The sequence below is a fragment of the Entelurus aequoreus genome, linkage group LG25 (genome assembly GCF_033978785.1).
Source record: "Entelurus aequoreus isolate RoL-2023_Sb linkage group LG25, RoL_Eaeq_v1.1, whole genome shotgun sequence".
Classification (NCBI taxonomy): Eukaryota; Metazoa; Chordata; class Actinopteri; order Syngnathiformes; family Syngnathidae; genus Entelurus; species Entelurus aequoreus.
In genome coordinates this window covers 26,491,419-26,503,786 of record NC_084755.1, presented here as the reverse complement: position 1 = coordinate 26,503,786, position 12,368 = coordinate 26,491,419, and the positions used below count along the sequence as shown (strand labels likewise).

At 39.2% G+C, this 12,368-nt stretch overlaps 1 protein-coding gene across 1 annotated transcript; it reads left to right on the top strand.

Annotated features, from left to right (window-relative positions):
- The first annotated feature begins 318 nt into the window (after positions 1-318).
- ankrd54 (ankyrin repeat domain 54) lies at positions 319-12,112 on the top strand. Its single transcript, XM_062036941.1, has 8 exons — positions 319-966; positions 1,540-1,587; positions 1,669-1,767; positions 3,846-3,917; positions 4,122-4,169; positions 8,074-8,198; positions 8,400-8,507; positions 10,388-12,112. The coding sequence occupies exons 1-8, from the start codon at positions 603-605 to the stop codon at positions 10,460-10,462; spliced, it is 939 nt and encodes a 312-aa protein (XP_061892925.1). The 5' UTR covers positions 319-602; the 3' UTR covers positions 10,463-12,112.
- Positions 12,113-12,368: the final 256 nt, after the last annotated feature.

Genomic DNA, 12,368 nt, shown 5'->3' with positions numbered 1-12,368 from the left:
TCTAATTCTTTTTTAAAGGCACAAAAAAACACGTCGGGTATTGACAAACTTACATTTACGAATATAAAACTTAGCCAATAGTATAATGAGGTTGCAAAGGTCAAATTCCTTTTCAAATTAAAAAACTCTACACTTTCAGTATTAAACCTCAACACTTACACGTCATTCAATTTGCAGCGTTACAATGTGCGCATGCGCAGCTTTGTGTCGTGTGATTGGATGCCAGCCTGCTTGTTCCTATTGGACAGGAACGGGTTGAACAAGGCGAAACGTGATTGGTTAATTTTTTAACAGGAGTTGTGACCGTCCAATGGGTTTGCCTTTTACTCCTTGCGTACCCTGTAAAGGAAAGGTGAAATTGTAGACATTTTGGTTCCGTGACGGTAAAATACGTCCTTTACTTTTAAAATATTGCAAGTTTCCCGTGAAAAGGAGTTATATTCATTTGACATTTTATATACGTCGACGCGCCGTGATGTGGCATTAGTCGTCGGGAGTAGACAGCACAAACACTCGGGGTAATAATGGCGACTTTATTTCCTTGTTGTGGCAGTGATGTGCAGGTTAAACAGGGCTCCTGCATGTCATGAACATCAGTGAGTATGGACGCGTGGGGCGCAGTCGTCGCAGCAGATAATGAGCGATCAAGCTCCGAGGGCGAGTACGTGGTCGACCCCGGTGCTGGACATGAAGCCCAGAGGACGGCGGAGGGAGCGTTTCGCAGGCCCCCGGAGAGGATGGACGATGGGGGCTCGGGTGTGGGACCTGGGCAGGGCGAAGTGGTGTTGGGACGGCTTGCAAGTCAGAAGGACGACAAGGAACTTCGCTACTTGCACCTGTTGTGGGAGCCCGGGCGAGCCGAGGCCGGACCCGGCGGTGTGACCAGCAAGCTGGGGAAGATGACCGGGAGCAGGGCCAGGCGGTGCCACCGAGCCACACGGAATCCGATTGGTAAAGATATCTACGGTGAGATGTTGCCGACTCATCTTCTGTCTTTTATTACTCGCTCAGGTTGTGAAAATGACAAGTAATATTTAAATATATAAGTAATACCTTTTTAAAAAATCCGCAATATTGCCCCACAGATGCCATTTATTAGGGGCGCACAAAAAATCGATTCACATCTGAATCGTGATTCTTAATCAATTCATTATTTTTAAAAATTGATTAAAAATAATTAATTATTATTATTATTATTATTATTATTATTATTATTTATTATAACTTATTTATTAAAAAAAAAAAAAAAGATTGATAAAAAAATAATAATAAAAGGTTTTAGGCCAGTGGTCCCCAAACTACGGCCCCAGCGTCCAAAATCCGGCCCGTGGGAAATCCCAAGTAAAAAAAAAAAAAAAGTTACGTTATTTTTTGTGTTTATTATTATTTTTAAAAATCTGTCCTTTCCAATCCATTTTCTACCGCTTGTTACTCTCATTGTCTCCTAGTCGCTCAGGCAAATCATATTGCATTTTCCCATTCCATAAAGGCAATATTCATGAAATCCTATTTTCTACTTTGAATGTTCTTTCTTTACAGCTGTGAAGAGACTGAGGGAAGCAGCCAACAGCAATGACATCGACACAGGTGCAAACGTGTTGGGTATAAAATGAATTCATGAGAGGGAAAACCAGCTGTGTTTTATATCATGAAGATGTGTCATTGCAGTTCGGAAGCTCCTGCAGGATGACATCGACCCCTGTGCTGCTGATGACAAGGGAAGGACAGCCTTACATTTCTCTTCCTGTAATGGCAACGAGAGCATCGGTAGGTTGAGATCAGCAACTAAAAAAAAAAAGTATGTTAATATTATTACAGGTGTTTGTAATAACAAAGTTCTATAACAATTTATTTTACTAGTAACGAGTCATCTAATTATAACATATGTATGTAACGTTACACTGTGCTTTTGATGTGGTGTTATGTCAACAAGACAGCAAGTTCAATGCAGGAAATATCTTCGTAATAATGAAAGCAAACAACAAACGCCACACTAAAATGAACTTTATATCAAAAAGAAGGAGGCGACATCACACAGCAAACATGTAACACACATTCACACTACTACTATGAGGGAATAATGAACAAAAATCAACAATTGAAGTGACAAGTTTGTCATCCAACATTACTCCGTTTGAGGACAGGGAGATATGACCCCCATCAAAGGCCGGGTTCCCCCGAGATTGCCAAAGATACCTGTGGCGGTAGGAGCGTGGTCACAATGACGTTGATTCAGTTGCATAATTTGTTATAAGATTTTTGTTTTTTAATTTCCAAAAAATTATACATACTAGGGTTGTGCAGTATACCGGTATTGGTATAGTACCGCGATACTAATGAATCATATTCGGTACTATACCACCTCTAAAAAGTACCGGTCCCCCACACCCCTGCCCCTCAGTCGTCGTCACGTCATGACATTGCTGGTTTAAGAGCAGACGAGCATGTTCGGCGGCGCACAATCACGCCGTAATTACAAGCAGACACAGTATGTAGACAGAAAAGGGAGAACGGACGCATTTTGGCTTAAAAACTAATGATAAAGGTGAAGTTATAACACTGAAACGCCCTCAGGAAGAGGTGCTTTAAGACATGGCTTGCTAGCTAGCGGCTAAAGACCAGCCGCAGTCGACAGTGTTTTAGCTACTTCTAAATCACTAATCCTCGCCTCCATGGCGACAAATAAAGTATGTTTCTTACAAGTATCATTATCACTGCAGGACGAGGAATAGCTAAACATGCTTCACTAAAGCATGTTTGTTTACATTTCGACGCTAACCGGCGTCGAAATGTAAACAAACGCCATTGGTGGATCTACACCTAACATCCACTATAATGATACCAAGTTCAAGAGTGTATCTAGTCGATACTACTGTAATTACATCGTTACTTTTTAGCATCACAAAATCTTTTTTTTATTTATTTTTTATTTATATTATGTTTATAAACTCAGGAAATACGTCCCTGGACACATGAGGACTTTGAATATGACCAATGTATGATCCTGTAACGGCCTGGTATTGGATCGATACCTACATTTGTGGTACCGGTACGAAAATATTGGTATCGGGACAACACTAATACATACATTTAAAAACAAGTCTGTTATGATTAATTAGTATTGACATACATATTTTATATTATTTTATTTTGCTATATTTTCAAGTGTTGCTTTTTATTGCACCATGTACTTGGTTGAGAATTGTTCAAGTGTCTATGGACTTTTAGTGACTGTTTCTTTATTAAAAACAACCAGCAACAAATCTAGCATCTTTTTGTTGTGTTACTATTTCAATTTCACACCCAAATAATCCTGGCATTTGGGAAATATGCCTTCAGAAATGAAACATGCATTGATTGATTAAAAGTCATACACATCGACGTCCCACTGGGGTGAGTTTTTCCTTGCCCTTATGTGGGCTCTGTACCGAGGATGTCGTTGTGGCTTGTGCAGCCCTTTGAGACACTTGTGATTTAGGGCTATATAAATAAACATTAATTGATTGATTGATTGATGTGGAGACTTGCTCAATCAGGACAGTCAGCAGATCTAATGTTCTGGTTACAGAAAACATCTGAAGCCATTGTAGATCGCAGTACAGTCTCCCAAGGCATTTCATTAGGCAATAAATAAATAATAGTGGATACAACATATATGTGCCAATGTGAAAAGGGATATGGATTTACTGATTTAATTTGATTAGGCGTACAAAAGACATGATTAACTTGAGTTTAGTATGATCCTTCTTAGCTAATTATCTACAATATTTCCTGTATGCAAACAAAGTAAATTCAAAATTGTAATGAAAATAATGGAATGTGATGACCCCTCTTTTTGTGTGCAGTGCAGTTACTGCTGAGCCATGGCGCTGACCCCAACCAGCGTGACAGTCTGGGTAACACCCCACTCCACTTGGGTAAGACAAAAAGCTAGAGAGGCTCCTCAAACTTTCAACTCACGAATGTTACTGGTGTCTTCGGACACAAACGTCCATGTGTCACAGTGTCTTTATCAAATACCATAAATGTATATTTGTAAAATTCATAGAAGGTTATTATTTAGCTTCAAACATGTGATTTTTCTGTTGCAAAATGTTTTAATTTTACCTGTGTGTTTGCAGCGGCCTGTACAAACCACGTGCCTGTCATCACCACATTGCTGAGAGGAGGTAAGACCACAGTTATTGTTGATGTTTACAATAACAAACTACTAAGTGAGTGGTGACTTTATATAAGTTGTGAAGTGTCACTATGAGATGAGTTATGTAAATACACATACATGCAGAATCAAATGAATCAATATCGGACGATTTTCATGAAAAACCGTATCAATACCGTTGTCGAGTAATGCCTTTTATTACTAATCACAAACGCCGATCCCTTCTGGCTGACACGCTTTTTTTTTGTAGTTCCCCGGCTGATAAGCGGCTGGCATACACCGTGTGGATCTGCTCCCCTAAGCTAATAATGATCACCTCCATTGCACTACATAAATTGTATTACTTAGTATCTTGAAGGCCTACTGAAACCCACTACTACCGACCACGCAGTCTGATAGTTTATATGTCAATGATGAAATCTTAACATTGCAACACATGCCAATACGGCCGGGTTAACTTATAAAGTGCAATTTAAAATTTCCCGCTAAACTTCCGGTTCAAAACGCCTTTGGAGGATGACGTATGCGCGTGACGTCGCAAGGTCCACGGAAGTGTTTGGACCCTATTGGACACTCTGTTTTCTTCGACAAAATTCCACAGTATTCTGGACATCTGTGTTGGTGAATCTTTTGCAATTTGTTTAATGAACAATGGAGGCTGCAAAGAAGAACGTTGTAGGTGGGATCGGTGTATTAGCGGCTGGCTGTAGCAACACAACAAGGAGGACTTTGTTGGATAGCAGAGCTAGCGCCGGCGACCTCACCTTGACTTCCTACGTCTCCGGGCCGCCGACCGCATCGTCGATCGCTGGAACGCAGGTGAGCACGGGTGTTGATGAGCAGATGAGGGCTGGCTGGCGTAGGTGGAGCGCTAATGTTTTTATCATAGCTCTGACGAGTTCCCGTTGCTAAGTTAGCGTCGTTAGCAACAGCATTGCCAGGCTTCGACAGGCGGCACAGCATTAACCGTGTATTTACATGTCCAGTGTTTGGTTCGGTGTCTCCTGATAGTAGTATTGTTGATCTTCTGTATGTCCTTCCAGTCAGGGATTTATTTATTTTGTTTTTATCTGCATTTGAGACAGATGCTATCACGTTAGCTCATGCTAAAGAGCTTTGTCGATGTATTGTCGTGGAGATAAAAGTCACTGTGAATGTCCATTTCGCCTTCTCGACTCTCATTTTCAAGAGGATATAGTATCCGAGGTGGTTTAAAATACAAATCCGTGATCCACAATAGAAAAAGGAGAGAGTGTGGATTCCAATGAGCCAGCTTGTACCTAAGTTACGGTCAGAGCGAAAAAAGATATGTCTTGAACTGCACTCTAATGTTTCTCATCCACGAATCTTTCATCCTCGCTCAAATTAATGGGGTAATCGTCGCTTTCTCGCTCCGAATATCTCTCGCTCCATGTAAACAACGGGGAATTGTGAGCAGCACTACCGCTTGTGACGTCACGCTACTTCCGGTAGGAGCAAGGTTTTTTTTTATCAGCGAGCAAAAGTTGCGAACTTTATCGTCGATTTTCTCTACTAAATCCTTTCAGCAAAAATATGGCAATATCGCAAAATGATCAAGTATGACACATAGAATGGATCTGCTATTCCCGTTTGAATAAAAAAAAAATAATTTCAGTAGGCCTTTAAGTAACATCAAGGTTTCCCTTTAATGTGTTTGATTTTGGGGGTGCACCACGGCAATATATTAGCCGCCACATCTTAAAGATTTGGGGTTTTTATGTGAAAACAAAAGTAAGTAGCGTCCAGAAGAAGGATAGAGTTCTTTAGGTGCAAATATCACAGAATAACATTACAAAATATCTTTGACAAAGCTTGATTGTAATGTAAGACCTTCTTATTTTGGTAATGTCAGAGTTTCCCCTAAATTGCCAAAATACCTGTGATGGTGGGGGCGTGGTCAATATGACATCATTGCATGAGTTGCTATGATGCATATATTCTTTAAAAAGGGATTCAAATATACATTTAAAACAAAACTGTATTGTATTAACATATATATTTTTCTTACATAATATTGTTTTGTTCTATTTCTAAATTGTTGCTGCTTATTGTACAATGTACTTTACTGTACTTTATTGTACAATGTACTGATTTATTTTTTTCAAGGGATTTCTTCAATCCTTTTAGTCACCTTTTCTGTAATAAAAAGGACTAACAATAAATCTAGCATCTATTTCTGGTGTTATTGGTGATTGGACTCGTGTTTAGAGACTCTGTTTAGAGTCTGTCGTGCCATGTCCGTGATGGAAAGCGAGCCGCAGAGAGCCTGACGTCACACTTGTTTCGCGTTGCTGGGAGCCTTTCTCTCATTAAAAGCCACCAGTGTCGTCTTAAATTGTGACGATGGCTGTCTGCGGGTATATCTCCAATATATTAAAGTACGTCCACAGCGCGGACACGCTGCCTCCGCTCCAGACAACCCCGTGCGTATGGCTGGTGTTTATGTGTATGTTAGTGTGTTATGGTGGGCATTTTTCCCATGGTCTTTGACAGTGGAGAATGAACAAGTGTTGTGTGTCTAGGAGTGAAACACGGAGAAAATACTTGTTGGAATTGGCCCCAATGTTAGCATACATATGGCATTAAAAGCTAAAAAGAGTGTCAGACTTTGTTTTCTCCTGGACACTACAATATATTATTACTTTTATTTTGTTAGGTGTTGTGGCTAATATGAAGCCCGTACATTAAGGAGAAACCCTAAATGTAGTTAAACCGGATGTATAGGGTAGCGCTTTTTTTTTGAAGATGGAAATGTATCTGATTGGTTTGAGAAATTGTATTGACATGTTTTGATGATTAAAAAAAAGTTTATTTTCAACATCCTGCTGACCGTCTTTTATTTCTGTTGAGCTCTTATGTCATTTTACTTACTAAATCAGTCACAGTATCAATCTAAATGTTAATGTTGGGGCGGTATGGCGTAGTGGGTAGAGCAACCGTGCCAGAAACCTGAGGGTTGCAGGTTCGCTCCCCGCCTCTTACCATCCAAAATCGCTGCTGTTGTGTCCTTGGGCAGGACACTTCACCCTTGTCCCCAGTGCCGCTCACACCGTTGAATGAATGATGAATGATAGGTGGTGGTCGGAGGGGCCGTAGGCGCAAATTGGCAGCCACGCTTCTGTCAGTCTACGCCAGGGCAGCTGTGGCTACGAAATTAGCTAACCACCACCAGGTGTGAATGAATGATGGGTTCTCACTTCTCTGTGAAGCGCTTCGAGTGTCTAGAAAAGCGTTATATAAATCTAATCCATTATTATTGTTATTATTAGTTATAATCTGAACACGGAAGTGAAGCACCACCCACCTCTAGAACAACGCGCGCAGCAGGTGTTTCTGTAGGGATATTGTCTCTTCTCACGGCTAAAAATAGTCCTTTCTTGTCGGGAGAACAACTTGTTATGGCTTCGAACCTTATATTTCCATAATGTCCCCTATTCTTCACCCATTTCTGCTCGCTTGTGGCTCATCAGTAGCATGTGAACTGTAGCCAAGTTCCCCCCGCTATGGCACGGCAGGAGGGTCAAAAAGGAAGTGTTCGTGTTAATCGGCCGTTAAAAAAATGTGCCGTTATTTGAATTTATAGTTAACACGCTATCATTGACAGCCCTACTAATAACATATTTGTTATATATATACATATAACAGTTTTTACAAGAAAATACCTGTATATGCATCATTGCAAATCAAAATGATCATGACATCATGTCATATTGACCACGCCCCCAGTGCCAATCATATGTCATATTGACCACGCCCTCACTGCCACATATACAACCTAGGGGAAACCCTGATCTGTACATAGTCAATTATTTCCAAAGGTTGTTCTTTAGCTATTACTGAATATTCATGGAGAGCATTTGAGAATCCTGTCTTCTTTTTTTATACGTGCACAGGGTCCCGCGTGGATGCCCTCGACCGAGCGGGTCGGACCCCTCTACACCTCGCACGCTCCAAACTGAACATTCTGCAGGAAGGAGATTCCCGGAGCTTAGAAACCCTGAGAGGAGAAGTGACACAGGTAGATCTCGAGTCACCTCACACTCACTCTGGGTTCTGTCCAACTTGAAATAAATATTTAATTGAATATTTGGTCCAGTATTTTGAAAGAAACAAACCAAAAAAAACCTGTCATAACAATTAGAACTGTTTTTGAGGACTCATAGCTTATAGCACGGTTGATGATGATGATGACTTCTCTGTGTGTTTTTCCCCCACTCAGATTATACAAATGCTGAGGGAATATCTAAATTTAATGGGCCAAAGTGAAGCTAAAGAGAGACTGGAGCATATTTCGACACAGCTGCAACACACACGAACCAAAGAGCAAGTAAGATGTGTACTTTGTTATACAGTATGTATAGAAAACGGTACCTCGGTTTTTGGATACTGTCTCAGCCATTTTACAGCCCAACAAACTCCTGTCTACATGCGGCGTGTGATTACACGGAATCGAGTAGTGCTTTTTTAAAATAAAGTATGATTGCAAAATAATCCACTGTGGTGCCAAAGATGTCATGATCTGCGAAAGCTGGTAAGGATAAAGTGTCTTGAATAAAACAACAGAAATAAAGACTTGGAATGCAACAAGACATGTAAGAGAATGCATCTAACATACAAATCTAAATGATGAAGTAATGAATTAGTAAAGAACCCTCCTGATTACTGATAACAGCTGCTGTTCAGACCGGAGTGAAGGAAATGCATTGTCCACAAAACAGGAAACAAATCTAACAAAATAAGATCACATAACCAGAACTAATGGAATATGACACAGAAAGCAAACCCTATCATCTGAAGCATGGCAAAAGAAAGTTGTGAGATCTAGCACTTTGATAAAGAAGTTGAGGAAAAACCATTGAACTGGTAGGAATGTATGAAAGAGGCTCGAGGCACGAGTCTTCAACCAGTCACAAGGTCAAAGTGAGATCAGACACATGCATTCTGCATTGTTTTTATGCATTTAACGCTGGAAGTACTTTCTGTAAAATGTGTTTTGTGTTATTGTTCCTGGGGTCTGGAATAGGTTAGTTAGATTGAAATGTTTTCTTATTGTAAAAAATATGTAGGTTTTCAGGGTTCCCCACAGACAGGCAACTAACTAATTTGTGGCGGTGGGGTCTTTGTATGATTTGTATAACTGCCTGTAAGGCGTGTATTTTTCAAAAAGGCTTAAAAAAAAAAAATTGTTAGATATATTTAAGGACACATTTGTGTCATTTGGTATTCGTATCAACGTATCTGTTTTCCTGTAGCATTATTTTTGCTGGTTGTTTGATGCCTACAAAGTAACACAGGATGCACTTTGTACACTCCTGGTTTATTGACACATTAATCTGCCCTGGAATTTAGTTTGGCAGATATGTAAACAGTGCTTTAAATTCGAGATGAAAAAACGTCCAACTTGAGGTTGTTTATTTATAGTATACAGAATGAAGTTACTGTAAAAGTGAGCACACAAAGGAAAGTACATTATGATATATATGAAGTGCACAGTACAGTTTGGTATCAACAATACATTTTGGAATGAACTGAGCAAAAAGCCATCCACTTATACAGGATAAAGGCTCGCTCTTATGCTGCTAGCTTAATGCTAACATACAATGGACATTGACATTGACAGAAATGAGCATTTTGATTGTTTTAAGCTTGTACAAATGTTTAACAGATGAAATTTTACCTGAACAAAATTGACATAAAACAGCAAATGCATTTCTACTTACAAGCACATAGTCATCAAACTCTGGAATCTAATATTGATCGCTTATGTTGGACTGCTAGGCCAGCTGTGTGTGTATGCTGACTAATAACGGAGGCCGGTTGCTCAACCCTTTAACTCTATTTTTAAAACAAATAACATCAATAATAATATTGAATCTGTCCCAATAGATTACACTGTTTTTCACTGCCGTTTGTAATAGCATTCATTTTTAACATGTTTAATATTTGTTGGTTATATTTTATATCAACTGCACCTAACAGAGTAACCACCTGTATTTTCATCATGCTCTCATGTTTGAGGACAACAAAGTATTATATTTTGCTTTACCTTCGCAAAACTACATGTACGTATGGGAAAAATGTCGGAAGGTATTACTAACAAAAACCGAGGTACCACTGTATTTAGAAGAGTCCAAACGAGAGAACGCATTGATGATTCATCACAAATTTATATCCTATGTTTTTTTTTTTAACCGTTTAAAATTTTAGGTGGATGAGGTGACCGATTTACTGGCCAGCTTCACTTCACTCAGCCTACAGAAACAGAATTTGGGAGACAGGTAGAGGACAAAGAAGTGGTTTCTTTGTTGCTTTTTCAAGCAAACCTCTATCCTGAATACCGATACCACTTCTCACAATCTGGACTACAATTCAGATTACAGTACCATTTCTTTCATGTAATTAACACACAATTGAGTAAAGTATAAAATTGAAAATTTTAAGTATGTTATTTTACATTGTAAAATCAGGAAGAAAACACAAGTGTTGTTGCTGATCTCAAATGTATTCCTGTCTGAAAGTTGTCCAACAGGTGCTAATTATATTTTTGTAGTTGGTAGTAGATTTTGTGGAACAGTCTGAACTATTGCAAACTTGGCATTAATTTATCCAAAACAACAATGTTTCTATTCTCTTCTCCATTTGTCTTGTATTAGTGGACCAAAGCTTTCCCTATCCCTTTCTAAAACGCCTCAATTTGTCCGTCACATAAATTCTGTTTTCAGACTAAACTCTTGACTAATTAATTTAGAGGGCGCATCATGAAGCTACCTCCAGTTGTGCCAAAAAAGTAACAGTAATTATTTATTCTTTCGGGGCTTCTGACTGTTCAGCAGCAGAAAGTAAATATGTATCATTTTAAATTGGTTTGAATGCATTGTTCCTGGTTTCATGCAGTTAATTTGCCAACAATCCCATTGGACTTTAAATGCAGCAGGCACAACAGACTGGAAGGTGGAGGACAGATTCAGTCCAAAAGACTTGCCTTTGTTTTATCGTCATGCATATTGTACTGTAACTATGTGAGCAGGCAGTTTTAATGTTTGACTTGTTTTTTCTTTATCACAGGAAACTTGCAATGACTCTATTTGTATTGCATGTTGATGTTTAAAGGGGGACTACACTTTTTTGGGGGAAACTTTGCCCATCATTCACAATGCCTATGTAGGACAAGGACACATATTTTCTTTTTATTATGCATTCTAATCATAAATAAACTTTAGCCGAATTCAGCTCACAATGGGGTTAATTGGAGCGCCACTATTCCGCTCACTAAGCCCTTTTAAAAAACATCCAAAAACTGCCAACAATACTCCATTTACATTTTGTGACCTAATCATTAACAAAGTATTAGCAATATTGCTATTATAAGCGCTAACGTTAAGGACCTGTTTTAACGGCGCATTGATCACGGAGCGGTAACTAGCTTATGCTGCTATGTTGACGTCATGATCTGGAGAGCTGCTCTCTCCCCGCTGAGCCAGAATTCTCGATTATAAATCATGACTCTCACCTAGACAGTAGAAAGTTGTGGCCATAAACTGAGAAGTTGCTCAACTTTGACAGCCACCTTTTTTTTTACCTTTCGCCAGCATTATGTCATCTAAACGAGGACATATAAATATGTGAGAGCAGACATTGTACAGTAAGTGTTTATTGGCTCTCCTGAAGTCTGCATAAACGCAGTAGTAAGTGTTGTTAAGGGAAAAAGCAAACTTTCTGATGCATCTATTATATTAATAGGCTGCCTTTTGCCTAAAATGATCAAAATTGGTAAATATTACATGTTAACGTGAATGTGGCTGTTCCTACATTACATATACAGTTGCGATCAAAAGTTTTCAAGGAACATAATGTCATGGCTGTCTTGAGTTTCCAATAATTTCTACAACTCTTATTTGTTTGTGGTAGATTGATTGGAGCACATACTTGTTGGTCACAAAAAACATTCATGAAGTTTGGTTCTTTTATGAATTTATTATGGATCTACTGAAAATGTGACCAAATCTGCTGGGTCAAAAGTATACATACAGCAATGTTAATTTTTGGTTACATGTCCCTTGGCAAGATTCACTGCAATAAGGCGCTTTTGGTAGCCATCCACACGCTTCTGGCAAACTTCTGGTTGAATTTTTGACCACTCCTCTTGACAAAATTGGTGCAGTTCAGCTAAATGTGTTGGTTTTCTGAC